The following is a 27,744-nucleotide window of genomic DNA, read 5'->3' as shown; positions in this document are numbered from 1 at the left end:
CCAGATACATGTTTATCCACTGGTAATTACGCCCCTACTCCCCCACCCAGAGTCAGATCTCAAGTGTTAGATAAGCCAGGGTGACCCTGGCTCACTTGAAGCTGCGACTTCAACATGCAAGGAATTGCTGCTGACAGCCACTCTCCACCTCCGCAGACCAACAGGAGCCTCAGACCTCCCAGAGCCACACAGGCCTCCCACAGATGCATTTCCCCCCTCCCTCCTCCAGAAGTGCCCTCGGGACACAGGGAGTGAGGAGGGCAGGCCGTCCCCGTCCCGACACAGGGAGTGAAGCTCTAGGCTCCGCACCCGGTGGCCCTGGCTTCCACCTTGTCCTGTCACAGGCTGGCCTCCCTTCAGTCCCACAGGCTGTTCTGAAGCCTCCAGTCCAACCAGATTCTCACAACAAGGGAAGAGTGTTTGGCTTCGTAACACACAATTCTACTTCCCATTACAGGTCCAGAGTACAACAAAATTAGTCACTTTTATTTAAAAGAAACATTACAAATAAGTGTGCAAAATTAATCATGATTAAATACACATAAAAGGAACATGCATACTTTACATCAAAATACACATACAAAGTTAGCTGATTACACGACAGTGACAGTAAAGGAACTGAAGGAACCGGCAAAACCAAGAACTCGCTGCTACGCAGGCTTTATATGTTTGCAATCTGAAATCAAAGCCATAAAATAGAGTTTCTTTAACGGGAATTTAAGAAAATTAAATATATATCCCAAGTAGCTGACAATGTAGAGCCCATAACCTATTTTAGTTACCAAATGTTAAAAAAAGTTATGTGCCTTTCTTTCCCAAAATGTTAGTGTGTAGCTATTCTTATAAACGAGGGGAGGGGAGACGGTGGCCTTGGGGGCTTGGAGGCCAGAACAAGGCATTTCCCTCCACACCAGCGGGAACTGCAGTGGGCCCTCCCAGACCCTGCTCTGGCAGACGACCCCGAAGTTAAAGGATGTTTTCCCCCATAACGAATGTTCAAAGTCCGTGCATCACCTGCTGTTCCCTACATACGGGAAACAGATTTAACCCAGAACATAACCAGGAGATCCCCCGTCCCCGCCCCGCCCACGCCTGAGGTGTGACAGCTCGGCTTCTAGAGTGGCCTGGTGTCTGCCTCATTCTAATGGCCCCAAGAGATGGGGATGCCACGCACGGGCACAGGCGACGTTACGGGCACAGATGACCACGTCGCGGGAGAAGACCACAGGCTGGGCTCACGCGAGGGCAAACATTCACGCTGTGTTCCCTCTACAGGGTCAGGTCGTTTTTCTTCACGTTCAGGCGGGAGAAGGAATTCCTTTCGCCTTTTCTAAGGCAATCTGCTGGTGTTCTATTCAACCTGCTTATCGTGTAAGAACTTACATTTGCATACTTGTTCACTTCCCCGCTGCAGACTCAGTTAAGAATGACGGAATCTGTTGCAAAAACAAACCTGAACTCGTCCACCCTCTCAGCCCAGTCCCCAGGTCTGTATGGAGCCCCTGTCAGTGTGAGGATGCGGTGGAGCCACTGAAGCTAACGTCACAGCTGAACTCATGGGAACAGCCAGCGGCCACTCGAGCTGGTCACAGCCACTGAGTACCTACGGTGCCTTGATGATGATTCTCTCTTTAATACTGGAAATGGGAGTCCTTAGGAAAGCAGACAACCACGTATGGCTTCGAGACCAAGGTCCCTGGGCAGCCCCTCCAGCCCGTGGCCCAGGAGGCCCCTGGGGCACTGGCACCAGCCCCGAGAACCTGAAGGCGGCAGGTGGTGGGTGCTGTGGCGCTCCCGGCTGGAGTCACAGCTTGTCATCGGTCATCTCTAGAAACTGCGCGTAGACATCTCGGATGCACTCCCCCTTGGGGTTGAACAGGAATTTGTAGTAGCTGCCGTCTGCACAAATTGCTGGGATAGAAGGAGACCATTTTACCTGTGTGTTTCTTTCCCTCAAGTTAAAAGCAACGAGTCCCACTGAGCTGAACTGCAAAGGGCCTCTTGGAGCCAGGCAGCTGCTCTGAAAGCCCTGAAAGGCCCCAGGTCCCCAGAGAGTGCACTCGGTCAGCACCGCGGCCGGGAATCCTGACTGTCTTGGGGTGAACATCTCATCACCCAGTGTTGGCTACAGGGTAAGAAACAATCTTTGGTCATCTATACAAACACTGGAAGACCTGTCCCACTGATTTCCTGGGGAGACTGGAGGGATGGGGGCTGAAGACACCCCAAATGGCCGTGCAGACCACAAGCAGGACACACTGAGCCCACAGGAGGGATAAGGGGAACTGGGCGGCCATCGGTGCCACAGCACGGTGGTGGGAAGTCTATGGGAAGTTGGGTCCGAGGCTCAGCGGATGGAGCCCAGGTGGAGTGGGTGGGGACGTTCTCTCCAGGAAGGGCCACTCACCAATGACGGCGTTTGGCTCTGTTCCAAAGGCACAAATGCACGGAGAGCCTGAGGGAACCTGAAACTTGGAGAAACTCCACTTGGAACTGAAGTATTTTGGAAGGAAACTGGCTGAGGCCAAACTGTGAAGACAAGAAAGGGTGGTTCAAAGTTTACAGGAAAAAAATCACCTGCGTAAGCTCAGAATATGCTGCTGAAAATACTAAAATGCTCCTTCATATGATTTGAGCTTTAACGAATTTTTTTTTGCCACGCATGACAAAGCCTGTATTACGATTTTATTTTTAAACTTTTTTTTTTTTTTGAGACAGAGTCTCACTCTGCAGCCCAGGCTGGAGTGCAGTGGTGCGATCTCGGCTCACTGCAGCCTCCACCTCCCAGGTTCAAGTGATTCTCCTGCCTCAGCCTCCCGAGTAGCTGGGACTACAGGTGCCCGCCACCACGCCCAGCTAGTTTTTGTATTTTTAGTAGAGATGGGTTTTCACCGTGTTAGCCAGGATGGTCTCGAACGCCTGACCTCAGGTGATCTGCCCACCTCGGCCTCCCAAGGTGCTGGGATTACAGGCATGAGCCACTGTGCCCAGCCTGCACTGATTTTTAAATCCCAACAAATATCAAATTAAATGAAAAAGATTTCAGCACTGATAGCATATGAGGTCTATCCACACTGCTCTGCTGGCACGGGCAGGTCTGTCCACACTGCCCTGATGGCGTGGGGCATCCGTCCCGTCCACACTGAAACAGCGGGGACTCCTCTCATCCCTCGGCTTTTCCCCAGCTGGCATCCTAACACCTACCTGGACTGTTTATTCCTTTTTGGATCTTCAGCTGCAAAAATATGCACTGTGCCGTGGTCGCTGGATACGCAGATGAGGGACGCATCCTGATTGAAGTTAATGCTGCAGAGAAAACCAGCACAGCTCAGGTCTTGTGTGGATGTGGAGGAGTCCAGAGACAACCCACAGCACTTGTCAACACTGTGGAAGACCTCAACATTCCCACTCTGGAGGTGCCAATTCTGAATACTGCCCTTTAACAAGCCGACAACCATCCCCACAGCACCACAGGTTGAAGCCACAAAGCCACGGCCACAATCCAGTGTATCACGGCAAGTCTTCCTCGGGTGCCCCACAAATGCAGCTGATGAGCTGTGTGTCTGGGAGAGGGAAGGGGCTTCCTGCAGACCACCCCCCACATGCCACTCAGGGCTGCTCTCACAAGACTCGGGTGAGAAACAGATTCTCCCCAACGATCCCGGCCTCAGGAGGTGCAGGCTGCCGCTATGGAGGTCAGCTGGGCTGGGGCAGGCATTGGCCACGTGCTGTCTGTTCTAGGAGCAGACAGGGGTGTGCTATGCACACCACAAGGACCAGGACCTCACAGGTAAAGCTGCCGTATTTATAAATTAATTACATTTTCTTTCTTTTTTTTTTTTTTTTTTTGAGACAGAGTCTCGCTCTGTTGCCCAGGCTAGAGTGCAGTAGCACGACCTTGGCTCACTGCAACCTCCACCTCCCAGGTTCAAGCGATCCTCCTGCCTCAGCCCTCCCTAGTAGCTGGGATTACAGGCACGCGCCACCACACTCAGCTAATTTTTGTATTTTTAGTAGAGATGGGGTTTCGTCATGTTGGCCAGTCTGGTCTCGAACTCCTGACCTCAGGTGATCCAACTGCCTCAGCCTCCCAAAGTGCTAGAATTACAGGCGGGAGCCACTGTGCCCGGCTATATTAATTACATTTTCATCTCAAAGACCCAAATGCTGCTCAATACTAGCCAAGGGGGAGGCACCAGGTCTCCTGGCCGTGGCCACAGGGCATGAGATCCTACCCAAGTAGGGCTTCAGCACTAGACACCCGGGGGCTGTAGGGACACCACTGTGGGGCAGTAGTGTGGCCTCTCAGACTGTAACAGGCTGGAATCAGACAAACCAACACGGTCTCCAGCATTGCCTTAAACACAAGCCAGAGCGCTGGTGAAGAGATGAAACTGGCGAAAACACCAGAAAGACTAAAAATAAACAGGGATGAGCCCAAGCCCGCCAGCCAGGGCAGCAGCGAGACCCCTCTACAAAAACACAACAATTAGCAGGGCATGGTGGTGCACAACTGTGGTCCCAGCTACTCAGGAGGCTGAGGCAGGAGAATCGCTTGAGCCCAGGAGGTCGAGGCCGTAGCGAGCTGTGACAGTGTCACTGCACTCCAGCCTGGGCGACAGAGCAAGACCTTCCCTCAAAATAAAACCCCCAAAAAACAACAAAAAAAACCCCACCAACAAAAACCATCAAATACTGATAAATGCTGAAGCAGGGTTAATTATGATATTCTTTCTACTTCTGTGTAATTTCCCACGATAAAAACTTAAAATTAATCACAATTTAAAAAGCTGAAACCCAACCCCCTAGCAGCCCAACCGTCTCCCTCCTCTGGCCTTATGAGGGGGAGGGTGGCTGCTCCTACCCCCCCCTCAAATCCCAAAGGCCCATTTCTGTGCTGTCAGCCCAAAGCTCTTCTCCGGTGAAGCTGGAGGTGCCCTTACCAGTAAATATTGGCTGCTTGAGATCCTCTTCGCAGTTCCTGGATTAAATGCCCTGATGAAGTATCAAATATTCTTATAAGGGTCCCCTTTGAAAAACAGTGAAGTGTTTCATTATCAAAGATTCAAAACTTTTTCGTTAGTTTTTGAAATGATTTACATTCACAAATCCATTAGTCCACACAAGCCTTTCTCAAACTCACCCACATCATCTAATACTTAACTTTCTCCTCCAACTGCCAGCACACAGCCGTGCCCCTGAGAACGAGTTGGTTGGTGGCTCCTGGTCCCACGGCACTGGGCACAAGAGAGGCTTCTGGAGACAACCTCCTGACTGGGCAGGGTGGACTGACCCTGGACGCCTGCATCCCTGGCTGAGACCCAGGAGGAAGACCCAGGCCCAGGCTCCCTGCTCCTGCTACACAGGGAGCTCATCTGAGAAGCACTGTCTGAGTCCTAACTCCCTCAGATAGCTAGGAAAAGCAGCACGGGAATCCTGCCATCAAAAAGGCGAGGCAAAAAAAAAAAAAAATAAAAGGACTTAAAACCATTCATGTCAGCTATGCTGGCTTTCCCAAGAGAGAGGTGCCCAAGATCTCAGGGGAAGTTTTTAACACCTCCTCCAGAACGAGGAGGACTCTTCAGCTGATTCTGACAGCTGGGAAAATGAGAACTGATGCATCTTTTGTCAAACACTCTTTGACAACATCCAACAAAAAATCTTTATATCCTTCAACCCGGCAACCCCTACTCCTGGGGGTGCAGTAAGGAGCCAGCTTGTAGGGGACAAGGCAGGAGCAGCCTCACAGGGTGACTGCCGACAGCACGGGATGGGTCACAGATGCTGAAAGGCTCTGCGTAATCCCATCCACCTGGCTAACCCGGAGGGCACTGCTGAGCTAAGAAAGCAGGAAGCAGAGAAGCATCCACATTCGTAACGGGGATTCTATCTAAAGAAGAAAAGTTGCAGGGAGGTGGGGATGGAGAATCTAAAGATAAAAAGGATAAGAAAAAATGTACCAAAAATATAGAGGAACCGTATTTCTAATTCATACAAAATTATATCTATTTTGTTGCTAATATAATACCATCCTAAAAAATACCACCTAAAGGGCTGGGTGCGGTGGCTCACGCCTGTAATCCCAGCACTTTGGGAGGCTGAGGCGGGCGGATCACCTGAGGTCAGGAGTTTGAAACCAGCCGGACCAACACGGTGAAACCCCGTCTCTACTAAAAATACAAAAATTAGCCAGGCATGGCGGTGGGTGCCTATCACCCAGCTACTCGGGAGGTGGAGGCAGGAGAATCGCTGGCACCCAGGAGGCGGAGGTGGCAGTGAGCTAGGATCACGCCACTGCACTCCAGCCTGGGTGACAGAGCAAAACTCAATCTCAAAAAACAAACCAAAACAAAAACTACCTAGAAATAACTAAACCTGTTCTCAGCTGAGTCCCAGTAGTGAGCGGGACATGCCCCAAGCCGCGGGTCCCCACGTGCTGAGGAGTGACCCTGGCGCTGGCACCGTGTCAAAGGGTAGGAGCAGGGCCGCCGCACTGAACCTCAGTGCACTGTGCCCACAAATGGATACCATCCCTGGCTTGTGGTCTCACCTCCTTAACGATTTATAATTTCCTACAAAGTAACACTGGGTTTGCAGTCTTCAATGAAAACTATAGTAAAAGATACCAATTTTCTTTGTAAAAATCTGAATTCAGGCAAAAGGAAGTATAAAGAACCCCAGATTTAAAATTATTTAAAAAAATTAACAGTTCTTCTGACCTCGCAAATTAAAGGACAATGTGTCCAACATGTCAATATTTTCAGTTACAATCTGGTGGTAATTCAATGAAGACATGTAACTAAGCAGGTGAAAAAGGGTTTTGAGCTGTTTGTTATCAGGCTGTGAAGACAGGAGCACAGAAATTGAGCGGTTCTGCAAAATCTATGACAATATGACAAAACTGTCATATCTGATTACTGTAATAAACTTGGATGTGTACGTATTTTTGTGTTTTTTTTTTTTTTTTTTGAGATGGAGTCTCACTCTGTCACCCGGGCTGGAGCGTAATGGCATGATCTCGGCTCACTGCAACCTCCACCTCCTGGGTTCAAGTGATTCTCCTGCCTTAGCCTTCCCAGTAGCTGGGATTACAGGCACACACCACCATGCCTGGCTAATTTTTGTATTTTTAGTAGAGACGGGGTTTCACCATCTTGGCCAGGCTGGTTTCGAACTCCTGACCTCAAGTGATCCTCCTGCCTTGGCCTCCCAAATTGCTGGGATTACAGGTTGAGCCACTGCCCCTGGCCCTGTTTCTTTGGCTTATCATATTTTACAAGACACTGCTTTGTAAATATTGGAAATAAAACCAGTCCCTGGGCACAAGACGACCTGTGAAGACTTCAACCTCTCTGGTGATGTGACCAGCCAGGTCCACAGGCCCCTGAGGGGCTCCAGTTTGGGGCAGGCCCACTGCCTTCTGAGTCTTGATACAGGGAATGGCCATTTAGCTGAGCCTGGTGCTTCAGGAGGCACGACGCCAACAAGGTGAGGGGCACTTACTTTCTCGGATGCAGTTGCAATTCTTGTTCCCTGCAGGTTGAGTGCAATGCAGCTCAGGACACCCTCGTGTGCAGGAATGTCCACGGGTGGCTTCTCCGTGCTGGCCAGGTCCACGAGCTGCACATGGCCCGTGTGCGTGCCCGGAAAGGCCAGGAGGGAGTTGTTACTATTGGGACAAAGGACACAGAGGCCTGCGTGGAGACAGGACACCAATCAAGAACTGCCTTTGATTTCTCACAGCCAAAGTCCACTTTCTGCCCCCAAGTTCTCCGAAAAAATAGATGTATATCATTTATAAATATCAGAACCACAAATTCAATTTAAACACTTTTCATTGTAAAGAAAGAGTATGAGAGGGCTAAGCAAAGCTACCTCGCATGAGACCTCCTCATAATCAAGACATGTGCTGAACAACTTTACCAACTGTCCATCCATCATGGTACGTGCTACCAAAAATGCAATGCAAAATTATAAAATTTAAAAGCAGCTCCATGAGCAACAGCGTAAAAATATTAAAAAACTGAGGAATAAGTTAACAGATGTACAAGACCTATCCAGGGACTATAACATCATGCAAAGGAAGACCACAGAAGATCTGAGAGAGAGCTGGTCTGTGATCGTGGGCTGGAAGACTGGCTATTACTATCTAACTCATCTACAGTCAGTGTGATCACAGCTAACCTCTCAGGAAGGGTTCTTGAAGAAAGACAAGCTGATACTAAGAATTATAAGGAAAAATAAAGGCACTAGAACAGCCCAAATTTTTTATTTTTTTTGAGACGGAGTGTGGCTCTGTCGCCCAGGCTGGAGTACAGTGGCGTGATCTTGGCTCACTGCAAGCTCCGCCTCCCGGGTTCACGCCATTCTCCTGCCTCAGCCTCCCGAGTAGCTGGGACTACAGGCACCCGCCACCACGCCCGGCTAATTTTTTGTATTCTTAGTAGAGATGGGATTTCACTGTATTAGCCAGGATGGTCTCAATCTCCCGACCTTGTGATCCACCTGCCTTGGCCTCCCAAAGTGCTGGGATTACAGGCGTGACCAAAATTTTTTTTTTTTTTTTTTTTTGTAAAGTAAGAACAAGATTGCAAGACTTATATTACCTAATTTCAGGTTTACTTTAAACCTCTCATCAATGCAGGATGATACTGGGATAAAGATAGAAACACAGATCAATGGAAGAGAACAAAAAGCCCAGAATAAAACCTTGTATTTATTTAATCAAAACGAAGGTACCAAGGTTAGATATCCACATAGAAAAGAAAGGAACCCAGGCTTGTGCCTCACACTGAATACAAAAATGTACTTGAAATGGATCAAAGATTTAACTTTAGGTGAAAAGCTACTAAATGTGTAGAAGAAAACATAAAACAAATCTTTTAGCAATACTTGCAAAAGTGTGCCAGGGAAAAGGCTAAATCTACAACATATAAAGAATTCTTACAGCCGGGTACAGTGGCTCACGCCTGTAATCCCAGCACTTTGGGAGGCCAAGGAAGGTGGATCACCTGAGATCAGGAGTTTGAGACCAGCCTGGCCAACATAATGAAACCCCATCTCTACTAAAAATACAGAAATTATCTGGGCGTGGTGGCAGATGCCTGTAATCCCAGCTACTCGGGAGGCTAAGGCAGGAGAATCGCTTGAACCCAGGAGGCGGAGGTTGCAGTGAGCTGAGATCGCACCACTGCACTCCAGCCTGGGCAACAAAGCGAGACTCTATCTCAAAAACAAAACAAAACAAAACAAAAAAAAACAGGGCTGGGCGTGGTGGCTCACGCTAGTAATCCCCGCACTTTGGGAGGCCGAGGCAGGTGGATCATGAGGTCAGGAGATCAAGACCAGCCTGGCCAACATTTGTAAAACCCCGTCTCTACTAAAAATACAAAAATTAGCAATCCACTATCAGAGGTGAGGTGGAGATTGTTGAACCTGAAGGGAGGTGCATGAGCCGAGTCGTGCCATGATCCAGCCTGGAACACAAACCAAAACCACAAGGAGATGCGGTTACCAGTGAGATACCATCACACACGCACGAACGGCTACAGCTAGAAAGACCGACGATGCTGGAACACTCATAAATCATGGATGAGACGCAAGAGGACACAGCCACTCTGGAAAATAAATGGCCACATTTTATAGAGTCAAGACACAACCGCAACATGGTTGTGACCAGGCAGTGGAACCCTCAGTATCAATGCAAGAGAAATGAAACTACCCACACAAAGGCTGCTATGGGAACGTGCACGACACTCCTTCATAATAGCCAAAAAACGGCCAAAGGGACTAACAAAGCAACACACATACACACACACAGAGGGCAAATACATGTAAAAAAACAAAACCTGAGGGTTGAGTGGGGAGGGGACTATCCCAAGAAAGTTTTCCAGATGAGACTGTTCTGTTTTTTTTTTTTAAGAGTCTCACTCTGTCGCCCAGGCTGGAATGCAGTGGCACAATCTCGGCTCACTGCAAGCTCCACCTCTGGGTTCAAGTGATTCTCCTGCCTCAGCCTCCCGAGTAGCTGGGACTATGGGCACCCACCACCACACCCAGCTAAGTTTTGTATGTTTAGTAGAGATGAGGTTTCACCATGTTGGCCAGGATGCCCTCAATCTCCTGACCTCATGATCTTGGCCTCCTAAAGTGCTGGGATTACAGGCATGAGCCACCACGCCCAGCTGACTGTTCTGTCTTGACTGTGACGGTGGTTACACAACTGTTTACAATGACTGAAATTTATCAAATTTTTTTTTTCTTGAGACAGAGTCTTGCTCTATCGCCCAGGCTGGAGTTCAATGGCGTGATCTCGGCTCACTGCAACCTCTACCTCCTGGGTTCAAGTGATTCTCCTGCCTCAGCCTCCCAAGTAGCTAGGATTACAGGCGCCTGCCACCACGCCTCGCTAATTTTTTGTATTTTGAGTAGAGACAGGGTTTCACTATGTTGGCCAGGCTGGTCTCGAACTCCTGACCTTGTGATCTGCCCGCCTTGGCCTCCCAAAGTGCTGGGATTACAGGGGTGAGCCACCAAGCCTGGCCACAAATGGTATTCTTTTTTTTTTTTTGAGACAGAGTCTTGCTCTGTCACCCAGGCTGGAGTGCAGTAGCATGATCTCGGCTCACTGCAAGCTCTGCCTCCGGGGTTCATGCCATTCTCCTGCCTCAGCCTCCCTAGTAGCTGGGACTACAGGCGCCCGCCACCATGCTCAGCTAATTTTTTGTATTTTTAGTAGAGACGGGGTTTCACCGTGTTAGCCAGGATGGTCTCGATATCCTGACCTCATGATCCACCCGCCTCGGCCTCCCAAAGTGCTGGGATCACAGGTGTGAGCCACCGCGCCCAGCCACAAATGGTATTCTTACAACTAGTGAGTTTATGTAAATTTTACCCTAACAAAGCCAGAAGCAAAACCCCCAAATTTAAAAAGATACGAAGATGGTACAATAAATGACAAAGTCAAACACAATCAATCCTCCAATTCAGAAGACTAGGAAATGCTTGAGTCCAGAACTCAGTGGCTCTCAATGTGGTGAAAACACAGGTTCCTGGTTCACTGTGGAGGTTCTGAGAGGCCACAATCACTGGGTGGGAGAGGACAGGGGCCCCCACTCTGTGACTCTGGTCACAAGGTAGTTTTGGGATGCTGAGCTGTGGGTCCTGGAAGGTCCATCTTCTCCGGAGGCCCCTCTGTGCTCAGGACTGCTCTCACCAAGGCACCCTGCTCAGACAGAGACCTGCTTGGAGAAGGGAGTGCCCAGGACAGGCATCTTCACGTGGACCCATTTCCCATCGCCACCCGTCTGCTCAATTTCTCACCTTTGGGGTTATAGCAAGTTTCGAAGACGTGCAACTGATGGGGATTGTGTGTGAATGTGAACACCTTAATCATGGAGTCCAAAACCACCACAATTCTGGAAAGAAAAACATGATCAGAGCCGCTTTCCTCAGAAGTCAGACCCAAACATTTTATGCTCCTGTTCTTATCAGACTGAAACTGAGAGACACTGAAAATACCATACAGAAAAGGAGCGTTCCTGAAGAAAAAGCTCTGGAGGCAGGTAGCCAGCGCGAGGCCTGGAGCTCAGCGAGTGCACATGGGCTGGCTCTGCCGAGGGAGTGCTTCTCGCCTGGGTGAAGGTCAGCCTAAGAGATGTCTCTGAGGTTCAGAGAGACATCATCAAACACTCCATCTAGGTTCAGAACCAAGCAAAACACACAGAAGTGATATTTTCATGCTACTGTGTCTGGAAAAAATAAGAAAAATCTGAAAGTAGAAGATCCTCGATCTGGCTCAAGCGTTTGCATTATTATTATTATTACTTTTTTTATAGATGGAGTCTCACTCTGTCGCTCGGGCTGGAGTGCAGTGGCACAACCTCGGCTCACTGCAACCTCCACCTCTTGCGTTCAAGCGATTCTCCTGCCTCAGCCTCCTGAGTAGCTGGGACTACAGGCGTGCACCACCACGCCCAGCTAATTTTTGTATTTTTAGTAGAGATGGGGTTTCACTATGTTGGCCAGGCTGGTCTCTAACTCCTGACCTTGTGATCCGTCTGCCTCAGCCTCCCAAAGTGCTGGGATTACAGGCATGAGCCACGGTGCCCGGCCACATTTGCATTACTAAGGGCCTTTAAATATTGACGTTATTAAAATGACAAACCTACACAAAAATGCAGGACAGTTGGCCAGGCGCAGTGGCTCACACCTGTAATCCCAGCACTTTGGGAGGCCGAGGCAGGTAGATCATGAGGTCAAGGGATCAAGACCATCCTGGCCAACATGGTAAAATCCTGTCTCTACTAAAGATACAAAAATCAGCCGGGCTTGGTGGTGTGCGCCTGTAGTCCCAGCTACTCCGGAGGCTGAGGCAGAAATTGCTTGAATCCAGGAGGCAGAGGTTGCAGTGAACTGAGATTGTGCCACTGCACTCCGGTCTGGCAACAGAGCAAGACTCCATCTCCAAAAAAAAAAAAGGGAGGGAGGTGAAATGACCTCTGTTTACATCCAACTTGCTCGGCTGCTGTCCTCCCACAGCCGACAGAGATGGAAATCTTAGAGTAAAATATGCAAATCGTATTAAATAAAAACCCAAATGAATGAACTCTGCGCTATCTTGCTCAACGTACTAGGACAAACTTCCATATTCCCCCTAAACGCCCCTGAGACCATGGCTGACAGAGCCACCTGCTACTTTCAACACAGAAAATTCAATTCTCCTTTACCTTCAAACCAAAAACCTTTATTGAGAGGCAGCATTTGGCAAAGCACGGGCTAAAAGCCCAGGGTAATTCAAGGCTCAAAACTCATGTCCTCAGCTCTGCACATGTCGGAATGGGACAGAACTCACCATGGTGAGACCCACTGCCTGGTCCACTGTGGCGCACATCATCCACACCACCACCTACTTACCTCCAGCGGAGCCCTGGAAACAAATACAATTCGCTGCCTTTCTTGCAGCAATATAAATAATTCTTATATCCTTATGGTCATAAAAACCAGGGCCAACACTTTAATACATCATTTCCTAAACATTTTTCTGCCAAAAATAGAAAAGTATTTCAGCCATCTTTAGAGAAAGTGAAATATCACTTTAAAAAATTACTGACACCAAACCCACCTATCTCGCCGCAGTTTGACTGCCTTGACTTCTGTAGAAAATTCTATTTCAATAACAGTCTTCTTCTTCAGGTCATCCCAGATCATTACTGAAATATCAGAAAGAACAGATGAATGCAGTCATAAACAGGCCATGGTGCTGGGATGCAGCGATGCCAGCTTGACGCCTAAGGTGTTTTCTCTTTCCACTGGCACAGCTGCGCCCACCCTCAGGCCTCAGACACACACCCGCACTTGGGAGGCCTTGGGGTACAACTCAAACTGTGAGCTGTGCCGGGGATTCACCCTCAGGCCCCTTCCCCACTCAAAGCGTCTCCCCTTCTTGGTAGCTGGCTGCCCACTTGCTCCCTCCCCACCCATTCCTCTCTCAGTGTGCACAGCCCGGTCCCGTTCTCAGGCGACCCACTGGCCTCACACACAGGCGCGCTAAGCGCGTTCATCTCTCTCTGCCAACCCTTGCCCTTGCCTGGTTACTCTCCTCTCCCTGACCTTCCTTGATTCCACCCGACTGAGCCCCTAGGCAAGCCTGACCATAGGTACTGATGTTAAAAGTGCTGGAGATAAACCTGCATCAGGAAGGAAGGTTTCAGCTTTAAAGTGAAATCAGAGGGACACAAATCAGGGCCAACGAGTTCTTCCCTCCACTCAAGGTCCTGAGTTGTTCTTGCTCTTGTTTTGGTTTTTGAGACAGGGTCTCGTTCTCTTGCCCAGGCTGGGGTGCAGTGGCGTGATCTTGGCTCACTGCAGCCTCGACCTCCCAGGCTCAAGAGATTCTCCCACGTCAGCTTCCCAAATGGCTGGGACTACAGGTGTGCACCACCATGCCCAGCTAAGTTTTGTATTTTTGGTAGTGATGAGGTTTTACCATGTTGCCCAGGCTGGTCTCGAACTTCTGGGCTGAAGTGATCCGCCCACCTCAACTTCCCAAAGTGCTAGGACTGCACGTGTGAGCCACTGCACCCAGCCCCTGCTGCTTTTTAAGTTCAAAATTTCTTCTGTCTTGTTTGCCTGCTAACATTGCAACATTCTATTAGGATAAATTAGCAGTTTGTGTTCTGAGGGCTAACGTACTGACAAGCTTTAGGGATGAGAATGCCAACCAGCACCATGCTTTTGAAGAACCACAGGAGGGATGGGTGCGGTGGCTCACGCCTGTAATCCCAGCACTTTGGGAGGCTGGGGTGTGAGATCGCTTGAGGCCAAGAGTTCAAGACCAGCCTGGGCAACATAGTGAGACTCCCATTTCTGAAAAAAAAAAAAGTTATTAAAAATTAGTCACAGCTACTCAGGTTGAGTCCAGGAGTTTGAGGCTGCAGTGAGCTATTATCACCCCACTGCACTCCAATCTGAGCAACAGAGGAAGACCCTATCTCAAAAAAACACAAAAAAAACACAGCCGGGTGTGATGGCTCACACCTGTAATCCCAGCACTTTGGGAGGCAGAGGGAGGCAGATCAATGGAGCTCAGGAGTTTGAGACCAGCGTGGGCAACATGTTGAAACGCTGTCTCTACTAAAAATACAAAAAGTAGCCGGGTGTGGTGGGTGCTCCTGTAGTCCCAGCTACTTGGGAGGCTGAGGCGGAAGGATCACCTGAGCCTGGGGAGGTAGAAGCTGCAGTGAACCAGGATTGCGCAACTGCATTCCGGCCTGGGCAATACAGTGAGACCCTGTCTCAAAACTAAATAAATAAATAAAAATCAAGTTTACTAGTAAAAAAAAAAAAAGTATCTTTAGATGCTACAAAAAGTACATTTACTCAAAAACCTGCTGAATACTGTTTTCTTCTAAGTCTGTGAAGTTTCTAAGGCTTTTTCAAAAAACCTCTTAGAAACTTTATAATGAGAATGAGACCTGAGATTATCTCATACAAATGGCTCCCTTGTTAGCACCTGGGGTCCCCCAGCAGTGCCAGAGGTAGGGCAAGGGAGGCGGCCCTCTAGGCCTCCTAACTTTCATCCATAAGCTTCCTTTCCTCCTTAATGGTCAATGAAGTTCTCCATGACAAGACACAGACCAATTCACCAGCAGGATTTCTGCCCATCCCCAATTAGCCAGGGCAAAGTCATTCTCCTGCAAAGCCTGCCCTGCTCTCTCTGTGGAACCTCCGCTGTCCCTTCTGGGTGGGCTCCTCCAGAGGACTCACAAGCCACAGGCCTCTGCCCCTCTGGGCTGTGCTAGCAGCCACTCTCAACTCTGCTTTAAAGCTGGCACAGACAAACCTTGGACGAGTGAGACTACAGAACCGCTCAAAGGCCAAGATCTCAAGCCCTGTCTTCTACTGTTTTCCCTACCAATAATCTCTTCCCATTTCGTTTCTCTGCTCCTAATTCCAAAACAAAAATAAATGTATCAGGCAGGGCCAGTCCTCACCTGAGTGTGGTCTCTCTTCCGCACATTCATGTTCATGCAGTTCACGGGGCTCTGCTGAGAACTGTGAGCTGGGCCCCAAAGCCTGTCACGAGTCATCTAGAACCTTCTGCCTTTCCACACAATCCCTTTGTGCCTGTTCTGGCCTGGGCTATTCTATTCCTAGGTACGTGGTCTCACCCAGATCCTAGTTCACCTGCTCACTTCCCACTTGGCATGCGGTGCCCCCAGGGCCCCATCCTGGTCTTGATTCTGAACTGCCTCCCTCACTGGGCCTCTCCTTCCCTCCTCACCTCCTCCCACCCTACCCACCCACCACTGGGCTCCCACTCAGCCATCCTCTGAGACCACCGGTGGCCTTCAATGTCACCAGAACCAGACGGCTTTTCTCAGGCCTCCTCCTGCCTGGCACTGGGCTCAGACAAGGATGCTTGCTCCACTTTTCCTGCCTCTCCCCATAAACGGGGACTTCCCACGCCTTCCCCATCCTCTGGTGTCTCTTCACTCACCTCATGTACTGCGTCTAGACCAGAGCTTTCCCAAAACACAGATCTGACGGCATCTCCTTCCTGGCCACACGTTAACTGGCATTCAAGCCTCCCCCAGATTTGCCTCCCACCTCCCGCCCCCAGCCTACCTCCTGCCTCCCATCCCCAGTCCACCTCCCACCTACCGCCTCCTGCCTCCCACCTCTTCCCTGTGTTCTGCCCTCCATTCCTGGATCTTTCGCCTCGAGCCCTCTTTCCTCAACCAACAGCAAGGTTAAGCTGGCACGAGGCGCACGGCTGTCAGGAAAGCTGTCTACTCCTCCCTCTACTTAAAAGGGCCAGAGCTCTTATGCCATGTCATCTGCATACACACGCGCGTACTCCCACCCCGACAAATATATCCCGAGACCCACAGCCAAACTGGTGTTTTGTTCTACGTGGCTATGAAACTAATGTTCCTTTAAGTCAATGGCTCTCAGTAAGAAAAAAAATCCTTCTACCTTGCTTTAAAATGAATTCATGACATTTACGATGTCAACCCCAGGTGCAGCAGGCCCGTTTTCCGTTTACTGACTGAAAAGCACGTGTTCTATGACAATGCAAGCGAGTGATGCTCTTTAGGTGCTGCTTACGGGAACAGAGACCTGGCGCCCTCTCCACCTGCTTCCTCTCCAGTGACCAGTCCTGGATATTTCCCAGAACTACTGGGGAAAATCACACATGGCCACAAACATAAACACATTCAAAAAAAGACTGGGACACGGGAGGCATGATTCTTAAATACACAATTACAGTACCTTTGTTGGGAGGGTATTTCGGCTTTTTTCCACCACCAACTAAAGCTAAATAGTTGCAGCGAAATAACATTTCAACATGGCCAACTCCTCCTTCTAGAAATTCTGAAATGACAGTTTTAAAAAGACAAATGTTACAAGTTAATATGTATATTTTACGATAAAAAAGAAAAGAGAAAGTCAAGACAGGTAACGCAGCAATTTTCCTGTTTTTGTAAGAGACAAGATCTCACTGTGTTGCCCAGGCTGGAGGGCAGTCGCTATTCACAGGTACAATCACAGCTCACTGCAGCCTTGACCTCCTGGGCTCACATGATCCTCCTGCCTCAGCTTCCCAAGTAGCTGGGAATACAGGACTCATTTTTTTTTTTTTTTTTTTTAGAGATGGAGTCTTGCTCTGTCACCCAGGCTAGAGTGCAGTCGCGCCATCTCGGCTCACTGCAACCTCTACCTCCTGGGTTCAAGCCACTCTCCTGCCTCAGCCTCCCCGGATAGCTGGGACTACAGGCATGTGCCACCATGCCCAGCTAATTTTTGTATTTTTAGTAGAGATGGGGTTTCACTATGCTGGCCAGGCTGATCTCAAACTTCTGAACTCAAGCGATCAGTCCGTCTCGGCCTCCCAAAGTGCTGGGATTATAGACATGAGCCACTGTGCCCGGCCTACAGGACTCATTTTTAATCAGCAATTTATATCTAACTATCATCAGAAATGAGAAAGGTGACTGGCTAAAAAAATAGTGCTAGGTTTCCAACTTCTCTCAGTTTACTGTCATCATGTTCACTGTTTCATAAAGGCTGAGCACACAACACCCTAGGAAGCTAACTCAGCAAAATGTTACGAAACACTTGAATTCACATTTCAAGAGGTGGCAAAACCTGTCAACTCCAAGAAAGCACACTAAAAGCTCTGATGCTTGGGAGGCTGAGGCAGGCAGATGATGAGGTCAAGAGATTGAGACCATCCGGGCCAACATGGTGAAACACTGTCTTTACTGCAAATACAAAAATTAGCCAGCAAGGTGGCAGGCACCTGTAGTCCCAGCTACTCAGGAGCTGAGGCAGGAGAATCACTTGAACCCAGGAGGCTGAGGTTGCAGTGAGCTGAGATCACACCACTGTACTCCAGCCCAGCGACAGAGCGAGACTCCATCTCAAAATAAATAAATAAAAACAAACAAAAAAAAACCCCACAAAACTCTAATGCAAAAGCTGAGTGACTTTTATCATTTCCTTTTTTTTTTTTTTTTTTTTTTTTTAGAAACAGGGTCATGCTGTACGCCTAGGCTGGTCTTGAACTCCTGGTCTCAAACAATCCTGCCATCTCAGCCTCCCAAAATGCTGGGATTATAGGTGTGAGCCACCGAAGTCTGAAATGCTTCAAACTGTTCATGAATTATGTCAGAGGAAAATGTCCACAGATTTTCAGAGGTCTTCCATGACAAAAGGATGACCAATGCTGTCTGAGGGGGGCAACAGGGGAACACCAACGAGAAACTCCCACGTTCTGTAAGGTACACGTAACTCAGGACTGTCCACTCAGCTGTCTGCAATGACTCCCACGTTCTGTATGGTTCACGTAACTCAGGAGGACCGTCCACCCACCCACTTCTCTGTCTGCAATGACCATGAGCTCTACCTCTCCAGTCACAGCTGCACAAAATGACTCAAAAGTGCCTCAGCTCGATCTTCAAGATATTTAAAATTCAAGGCAGCCGGGCACAGTGGCTCACACCTGTAATCCCAGCACTTTGGCAGGCAGAGGTGGGAGGACTGCTTGAGCCCAAGAGTTCAAGGCCATCCTGGGCAACGTAAGGAGACCGCTTCTCTACCAAAAATAAAAATTAAAAAATTCGCCGGCCACGGTGGCTCACGCCTGTAATCCCAGCACTTTGGGAGGCTGAGGTGGGTGGATTACTTGGGGTCAGGAGTTTGAGACCAGCCTGGCCAACATAGTGAAACCCCGTCTCTACTAAAAATACAAAAATTAGCCGGCTGTGGTGGCGGGCACCTGTAATCCCAGCTACATAGGAGGCTGTGGCAGGAGAATTGCTTGAGCCCGGGAGGCAGAGGTTGCAGTGAGCAGAGATTGTGCCACTGCACTCCAGCCTGGGTGAAGGAGGGAGACTCCATCTCAAAAAAAAAAAAAACCCCAGCACGGGCAATGTGCTTTTGGGACATCAAACTTTTGTGCAGCAAAGGACACAATCAACAGAATGAAAACACAACCTATGGAACGGCACAGCATATATGCAAACCACACATCCGATAAAGTGTGTAATATCCAGAATATATGAAGGACTTTTACAACTCAACAATAAAAAAATGAATAACCTGATTTTAAAACTGGCAAAGGATTTTAGTATTTCTCCAAAGATAATTTACAAATGGCCAACAAGTCCAAGAAAAGATGCCCTACATCATTAGGCATCAGAGACATCCAAACCAAAACCACAGTGAGATCCCACCACCTCATACCCCTCAGGATGACTCGTTTTTGTTCTTTTGTTGAGACAGTGCTGCCCAGGCAAGTGCAGTGATGGGAACAGGGCTCACTGCAGAGGATGGCTAATACTGTTTTTTAACCCAGGAAATAACAAGTACTGGCCAAGATATGAAGCTACGGGAACTCTCATGCACTGTCTGATGCAGCTACTCTGGAAAAAAGTATGGCAGGTCCTCAAAAAATGAAAAAGAGGCCGGGCGCAGCAGCTCACTCACACCTATAATCCCAGCCCTCTGGGAGGCCAAGGCAGGACGATGACTTGAGGCCAGGAGTTTAAGATCAGCCTGGGCAACACAGTGAGACGCCGCCTCAATTAAAAAAATAATAAAAAGGCCAGGCGTGGTGGCTCACGCCTGTTATCTCAGCACTTTGGGAGGTGAGGCAGGTGGATCACTTGAGGTCAGGAGTTCGAAACCACCTTGGCCAACATGGTGAAACCTTGTCTCTACTAAAAATTCAAAAAAATTAGCCAGGCATGGTGGCAGGCGCCTGTAATCCTAACTGCTCGAGAAGTTGGGGCAGGAGAATCGCTTGAACCCAGGAGGCAGAGGGTGCGGTGAGCCGAGATCGTGCCATTGCACTCTAGCCTGGGCAACAAGAGTGAAACTCTGTCTCTCAAATAAATACATAAATAAAAAATAAAAATATAAAAATTAGTCAGCTGTGTAGTCCCAGCTACTTGGGAGGCTGAGGCAGGAGAATCACTTGAACTCGGCAGGCGGAGGTTGCAGTGAGCCGAGATCACGCCACTGCACTCCAGCATGGGTGACAGAGCAAGACTCCGTCTCAAAAAAAAAAAAAAGAGAAGACACAGTCAGTCACAGGCACAGTTAGCTATGCGGTCTCTGGGCTTTAACCACGGAAAGAAAAAAAAGAAAAACAGATTTTTCAGAATCAAGTGAAGAGGCAGAGAAGAAGGGTTAAGGCCTTTCCTGGAATGAGAAGTAAGCAAAGATGAGGGCCAAACTTCAGGAATTAGAGATGACTTCTAAACCCCGCCAGAGATTCTCCCATAGTACCTGACCCCCACCTCCTGCAGCTGAAGAGGGAGAGAGGGTCTCCCCACAGAAAGACCAGGGTTACATTCAGAGCCTTCTACGGTCCAGACCCCAAGGGCTGGTACTGAAATATTACAAAGGACATTCCTTGTTACAGAAAAATGTAAGATACAATAAATCTTTCTGAGTTTCTCTTCAAAGGGTTTATTTAGCCTGTTAACTTCCTTATCCTTTGTTCTCCAACTCAACTTTCTTGTTCTTCCTTGCCCCTAGTTACTGTAAACAGCCTACCCGCTTCCCGTAGGGAATCAATAACTCACACCTGTTCCCTTGGTTACCTGTACCCATTGTTCCCCCAAAAATGCACGTCTCACATGCTCCACCTCTGTACCTCACGTCCCCCTCCCCTTCTATATTTAGAAAAATATGTACAAGTAGCCAACTGGGTCAGCTCAGATTGTGCAGTCCGACCCCAGCCCATAGGGGAGTGACAAAGAGATAGGGACTGCGTTCAGGATAAAAACCCCCAGCCTCCTTTGTTCTCTGTGCTCTTGCCATCCTGACTGATCCAAGTGGCACCCTTCTGCAGAAGTAAATTGCCTTACTGAGAGAATTAAACTTTTGCTTGAGTGCTGGTTTTACTTCACAGCACCGAGCATTTATTCCTGGAACATTTTATATCCACAAAAAGAAGAAGAAATGCCCAAGCCTGCCCAGGATGTCAGCGTCTACATCTCTAAGGGTCCCTGGCGGTCGGACTTGTCTGTAACAGCAACTAAAATTGCAGCAACAGATTGCGTAGGACACAAAACAGGCTCCTGCTAAACATCAGCTGAGGAAAACTTGAGGAACACCCCAGTCCTTGTGTTAGAGAAAAACCCTCTCCTCTAATCACGGTCTCTGTTCTCACACAATCACCAACACAGAAGACTTCTGTGACTAAAGCAGAAACCGCACAGCAAACCCCAGCTGGGTTTCCTCTAACTCAGTTCTGACACCATCTACCTGGAGACAGTATCAGATCTCACAGGTTGAAGGCTCAGTCCCCAAGACTGTCTGCACCACACACCAGTCCCAAGTCAGAACCTTCAAAACTTCTGACTGACCGGCTTCAAGCTGGGGTTCCCGTGACCCCTTCTTTCGGTTCAATTTGCTGGCACGGCTCACCGAACTCAGGGAAACACTTCCTTATGTTTACCAGTTTATAACAAAGAATATTACAAAGGATACAGATGAAGAGATGCATAGGGCAAGGTATTACGGGAAGGACGCAAAGCTTCCATGAAGCTCTCTGAACCCTGTCTCCTTGGGATTTTATGGAAGCTTCATGACATCAGCATTCCTTCCCCAGGGGCACAGGGTGTGGCCTTCTCTGGGGAGGGTCTTAAGACCCACAATTAGAAAGGGTGGGGGGCGGTGGTGGTTAATGCCTGTAATCCCAGCACTCTGGGAGGCCGAGGCAGACAAATAACTTGAAGTCAAGAGTTCGAGACCAGCCTGGCCAACGTGGTGAAACCCCATCTCTACTAAAAATACAAAACAAACAAAAAAACGTAGCCGGGTGTGGTGGCATGCGCCTGTAATCCCAGCTACTTAGAAGGCTGAGGCATGAGAATTGCTTGAATCCATGAGGTGGAGGTTGCAGTGAGCCAAGATGGAGCCACTGCACTCCAGCCTGGGAGAGATTCTGTCAAAGAAGAGGGGAGAGCAGGGGAGGGGAGGGGAGGGCAGGGCAGGGGAGGGGAGGGCAGGGGAGGGCAGGGGAGGGGAGGGGGGGAAGAGGAAACAAAGAAAAGGAAGGAAGGTGGGGTGGCAGTGGGGAGACAGGACACATTAGGGTGAAAGGGGGGTAGGAGAAGGTCAAGGCCTCCCCTGAGGGCCAATATTGTAACAAAAAGACTAACCAGGTCTGTGGGAGTTACCGGCCAGGGTGAAAACCAAAATATATAATTACACCACACCTTGACAGGTCCAGACTCTCCCAACACAGCCTGCTGCAAAACACAAGAAACTAATAAAAGAAAATGGGGAAAGGGGATGTCTGAATACTGGCATAATTTCTATTCCACTAAGAGATGCCTGAAAAATGAATCACTTTATACAAATGAGTGAAAATCGACCATTCTAGCACTTGAGGCTAATAACCTTTTTATTTTTGCCTCTGTCCTGTTGCGCAGTCCCTGTTTCTCGTTCCTATTTCTGTGGAGTTTTATTTTTAAAGAAAACCTTATTTCCCATTATAAAAACTATGCATCATTTCTATAAAACAACACAGAAAAGCATAAAGTAGAAAACACTGTGAAACAACATCATATATGTACTTTTTTTGAGACGGAGTCTTGCTCCGTTGCCCAGGCTGGAGGCAGCGGCACAATCTCGGCTCACTGTAACCTCCGCCTCCCGGGTTCAAGTGATTCTCCTGCCTCAGCCTTCCAAGTAGCTGGGACTACAGGCACCTGCCACCATGCCCGGCTAATTTTTGTATTTTTAGTAGAGATGGGGTTTCACCACGTTGGCCAGGATGGTCTCGATCTCCTGACCTCATGATCCACCTGCCTCAGCCTCCCAAAGTGCTGGGATTACAGGCATGAGCCACTCTGCCCGGCCACGTATGTTCTAAACTTTGTGCATAGATAATCTTGTTCCTATAACACCATCTATGCTATTCTCTACGCTCTCTTTCCTTTAACAATGCCATGGCCATCTCTCCACATGAGGATTCAGATTGGTCTTGGCATTCTTACCGCATGAGGCACCATTTTGAGGATGTGCCACGACCACAGTAATCAACCCTTTCAGGACAGTCATTCGGGTTCTCCAATTTTCCACTCTTGGAAACAGTGTTGCAAGTAATATTGGTATACCCGCCTCAAACAGTACATCTATAATGAACACAGCTTGTCAAATTACTCCACAAGGCTCTACCAATCTAACCTTCTACCACCAGGTTAGGAAACTTCCCCTTTCCACCTCCTTCCCAAAGCTACCCACCACCTCTGTATCTTCCCCACCTGCAGGGACCACCTGCTACCTACACATTGCAGGCCTCCCATTTCTCTAGCACCTTCACCTGGCACGCTGGGTGAGCACACAGCACGAGGCCTGCAGCACCTGTTGTGAAGCTAGATGTGCTGGGGCTGCTGGGCTGTGTGTGTGTCAGGTCGGGAGGGCTGCTGGGCTGTGTGTGTGTCGGGTTGGGCTGTGTGTGTGTCAGGTCGGGAGGGCTGCTGGGCTGTGTGTGTGTCAGGTCGGGAGGGCTGCTGGGCTGTGTGTGTGTCGGGTTGGGCGGGCTGCTGGGCTGTGTGTGGGTCGGGAGGGTGGCTGGGCTGTGTGTGGGTTGGGTTGGACAGGCTGCTGGGCTGCGTGTGCTGAGTTGGGCAGGCTGCTGGGCTGTGTGTGTGTTGGGTCGGGTGGGCTGCTGGGCTGTGTGTGTGGAAAGAACAAACCTGGGTGTACAATGGATGCAGGATCTATGTTGTGGAGCAGGGTGGGAGAACGCTGCTCCCCAAGCCTGAAGGAGCAGGGATCCCCAAGAAGGCTTCCCTGAACTACCAGCTTCCTGTTCCTGCCAAGTGGCAGAAGGCGTATCTGGAAGAGGCAGCCTGGTCAGAGCCCACAGTCTCCTTATTCGATGCCACAGTCACACTGGAGAGAACCATGCCACAAGCCCAGATCCAGGACACACTGTAATGCAGGCAAGGATTCCTTCCCCACCACTCAGGAAAGCAAACTGCTACAATTAAAAAGGAACAAGGGCAAGTCTGCTGCTGCTCTTCACTGGAATTTTTTTGTTTTTTTTTGAAACAGAGTCTCACTCTGTCATCAGGCTGCAGTGCAGTGGCGAGATCTCGGCTCACTGCAATCTCCGACTCCCTGGTTCAAGCAATTCTCCTGCCTCGGCCTCCCGAGTAGCTGGGATTACAGGCACGCACCACCAGCCCAGCTAATTTTCGTATTTTTAGTAGAGACAGGGTTTCACCGTGCCGGCCAGGATGGTTTCGATCTCCTGACCTTGTGATCTGCCCACCTTGGCCTCCCAAAGTGCTGGGATTTGAGGGGTGAGCCACCGCGCCTGGCTTGCCCTTCACTGTTAAACTGTAAGCTGCCAGACGCAGAGCAGCAGACGAGTCTGTAAGTGCAGAGCCAAACTGTTTAAATGTGCCATCAAAACGACAGTGTGGCCCTACTGTATCCATTTCACATTAGGGCCTATCTACTCACATAAGCTGGAAACGGGAGCACACATGCACATGTGAGAACTCACTGCATGCTAAGCTCAGGGACAGCCTGCCCCAGACACGGACGAGCTGGCAGACGCACAGGACCGGGTACGTGTGTGATGTGCTAAACCATGACAATGGTATACTTTTCTGGAATTTAGAAGTTTTAGATGCTTGTCTTTTTTTTTTTTTTGAGAAGAAGTCTTGCTCTGTCGCCCAGGATGGAGGGCAGTGGCGCAATCTCGGCTCACTGCAACCTCGGCCTCCCGGGTTTAAGTGATTCTCGTGCCTCAACCTCCCCAGTAATTTGAATTACAGGCACGCGCCACCACGCCTGGCTAACTTTTTGTATTTGTAGTAGAGATGGGGTTTCACCGTGTTGCCCAGGCTGATCTCGAACTCCTGAGCTCAGGCAATCGGCTTGCCTCAGCCTCCCAAAGTGCTGGGATTACAGGCTGAGCCACCGTGCAGGCCGTCAAACTCATTTTTATAAGAAATGCTGAATTTACTGTAAACACTTCATTAATTAGGAAGCAGTGGTTAATATGCTGCTGTGGTGTTGAGAGAGACACATACAGGTTTTCACCCACAGTTCCTGGCTCGTAACTCCCAGATCTTGTTACAATCTTCTGTTGTAATACTGGCTGTGTTAGGCCTCAGGAACCAGAATCTCTCTCCTGCCCTCCTTTCACTTGCTAAGGCAGAACTCAAATCTTCACCTGATTGTGGGTCTCAAGACCCTCCATAGAGAGGGTCCCACCCTACACACTGGGAGAAGCAATGCAGATACTATGAAGCTTCCTTAAAAATCCAAGAGGTGGCTGGGGTGCGGTGGCTCACGCCTGCAATTCCAGCACTTTGGGAGGCCGAGGTGGGCGGATCACGAGGTCAGGAGATCAAGACCATCCTGGCTAACACAGTGAAACCCCATCTCTACCAAAAATACAAAAAAAATGAGCCAAGCATGGTGGCAGGTGCCTGTAGTCCAGTCCCAGCTACTCGGGAGGCTGAGGCAGGAGAAAGGCCTGAACCCGGGAGGCGGAGCTTGCAGTGAGCCGAGATCACACCACTGCACTCCAGCCTGGGCAACAGAGCGAGACAACGTCAGATATAGATATAGATATAGATATAGATAATCTCTAAGAGGTATTTTCTGTAACACACGTGGAAAAAAAGAGAAAAAATCAAAGAAAAATGAATTTTGAAGTTAAAAAAATAAAAAACATAAAAATCCAAGAGGTCAGCTGAACACATGGAAGGTCCTGGATGGTGGCAGCCCAGGGAGGGCTTGGAAACTCCACAGCCGGCCCCCCACACCTTGTCCCGTGCTTGCCCTCATCTGTATTGTTGGCAATATCCTTTACAATGGGTCTGCAACCCCGGGGCAGTACTGGTCCGTGGCCCGTTAGGGACCAGGCTGCACAGCAGGAAGCAAGCAGCAGGCGAACAAGCATCCCCACCGAGCTCTGCCCCGTCAGATCAGCGGCAGTGTACGATTTTCACAGAAGCATGAACCCCACTGTGAACAGCACACACGAGGGATGGAGGCTGCACGCTCCTCATGAGACTCTAATGCCTGATGATCTAAGAGGGAACAGTTTCATCCTGAAACCATCCCATGAAAAACACTGTCTTCCACGAAACCAGTTCCCAGTGCCAAAAAGGCTGCGGACCGCTGCTTTATAATAAACTGGTAAATGTGCTTCCCCCAGTTCTGGAAGCCGCTCCAGCACATTAATTGAATCCAAGGAGGGGGCTGTGGGAACCCCAACTTGAAGCCAGTCGGTCTGAAGTTTAGGAGGCCTAGACTCATGCATGGTGGGGGCTGGGGCAGTCTTGGGGACTGAGCCCTCAACCTGTGGGATCTGACTCCATCTCTAGGTAGATGGTGTCAGAACTGAAAGGACACCCAGCTGGTGTCCACTGCCTGGTGTGTGGGGAAAAATCCCCCACATTCAGTCACAGAAGTCTTCTTCTGTGCTGATGACTGTCGTGCTGTTAAGAGTGGAGAGAAAACATGGTTGGGGGTTTTTCCCACACAGCTGCTAATGATTCAACTTGGACACCAATGTCTACAACTCTTCTGTAAGCTTCTGGGTCAATTTAGTAAAAAGTATCCTGAGATTTGCAAGTCAAGCTGTTTTAAAATGTTTTGCAACTACTTATCTGCATAAATCCCATCATTATCCCATCATACATTTATCTCCATAAATCCCATCATACAGTGTATGTGGCATCATACACTCCACAGCACCTAATGTGTGTGCAGGCATTAATCTGTGTGTCTTCCGCACCCTGACTCATTTTTACAATAACTCTGAGGCAGGTATTGTTATCAACCTTATTTCACATATAAAGAAAGTGAGGTGGCTGGGCGCGGTGGCCCACGCCCGTTATCCCAACACTTTGGGAGGCCGAGGTGGGCAGATCACGAAGTCAGGAGTTCGAGACCAGCCTGGCCAAAATGGTGAAACCCCGTCTCTACTAAAAATACAAAAATTAGCCGGTTGTGGTGGTGGGTGCCTGTAATCCCAGCTACTCGGGAGGCTGAGGCAGGAGAACCGCTTGAACCTGGGAGGCGGAGGTTGCAATGAGCCGAAATCATGCCATTGTACTCCAGCCTGGGCGACAGAGCAAGATTCCATCTCGGAAGAAAAAAAAAAATAGAGGCCCAAAGAGGCTGAGAAATTTGCCCAAGGTCACACAGCAACCTGGTAAAGGGCAGAACCAGGACTCAAATGTACGCAGCATGGATGCAGGCTGAGGAAATGCACCCTGACTCACAAAATAAACTCCCAGACATAAAGCACCACTTACTGTTCTACATCGCAGGGTTACAGGTAAGACTTTACTTGAAAAGAGGTTTCTGCTGCCAAAAATCCCTGATGTGACAGGGAAAAGGCACAAGAAGTTCATGCTGATCGATAATTCACTAGAGAAATCAGGCCAGTGAACAAACCTGCTCAACACACTCCTGTATCCCTCAGCACCTGTAGAAGCTCAACGAAAGAAAGAGGACAGCTCCCTCCAAGTTTATGAGGGGCCATGAACCCTACTTCTCGAAAACAGCCCTCCCCTCCCTGCTCCACCTGCAAGGTTAAATTTAGACTCTGAGGGTTGGAAAGGGGAGGAACCAAGAAATGTCCGTTCTTACCTTGTTTCTCTTTTTCTTTTAGTGGATCAGTGTTATAGACTCGGAATCCATTTTCCATCCCACACGCAAAGCATCCTAAAGCAGAAGTGTAAG

At 49.1% G+C, this 27,744-nt stretch overlaps 1 protein-coding gene across 1 annotated transcript; it reads right to left on the bottom strand.

The window, feature by feature from the left end:
- Positions 1-460: 460 nt before the first annotated feature.
- Positions 461-27,744, bottom strand: WDR45B (WD repeat domain 45B). The gene is made up of 9 exons (XM_032178866.2): positions 27,652-27,744; positions 16,777-16,878; positions 13,124-13,211; positions 11,323-11,417; positions 7,504-7,694; positions 4,944-5,029; positions 3,205-3,306; positions 2,408-2,529; positions 461-1,911 (listed from the first exon to the last, which is right to left on the bottom strand). The coding sequence occupies exons 1-9, from the start codon at positions 27,707-27,709 to the stop codon at positions 1,805-1,807; spliced, it is 951 nt and encodes a 316-aa protein (XP_032034757.1). The 5' UTR covers positions 27,710-27,744; the 3' UTR covers positions 461-1,804.

Source organism: Hylobates moloch, unplaced genomic scaffold (genome assembly GCF_009828535.3).
Source record: "Hylobates moloch isolate HMO894 unplaced genomic scaffold, HMol_V3 SCAFFOLD_15, whole genome shotgun sequence".
Taxonomy (NCBI): Eukaryota; Metazoa; Chordata; class Mammalia; order Primates; family Hylobatidae; genus Hylobates; species Hylobates moloch.
Note: the sequence above shows the minus strand (reverse complement) of the source record. Positions and strands in the feature narration are given on the sequence as shown.

What these genes read in the sequence shown, in the direction of transcription:
- WDR45B (XM_032178866.2), bottom strand. Translation starts at nt 27,709, where the DNA reads ATGGAAAATGGATTCCGAGTCTATAACACTGATCCACTAAAAGAAAAA. An exon ending in GAAATACCCTCCCAACAAAG is followed by an intron (nt 13,212 to 16,776) that starts GTACTGTAATTG and finishes CTGATATTTCAG; the next exon opens with TAATGATCTGGGATGACCTG. An exon ending in CAAGCAGCCAATATTTACTG is followed by an intron (nt 3,307 to 4,943) that starts GTAAGGGCACCT and finishes TTTTCTCTGCAG; the next exon opens with CATTAACTTCAATCAGGATG.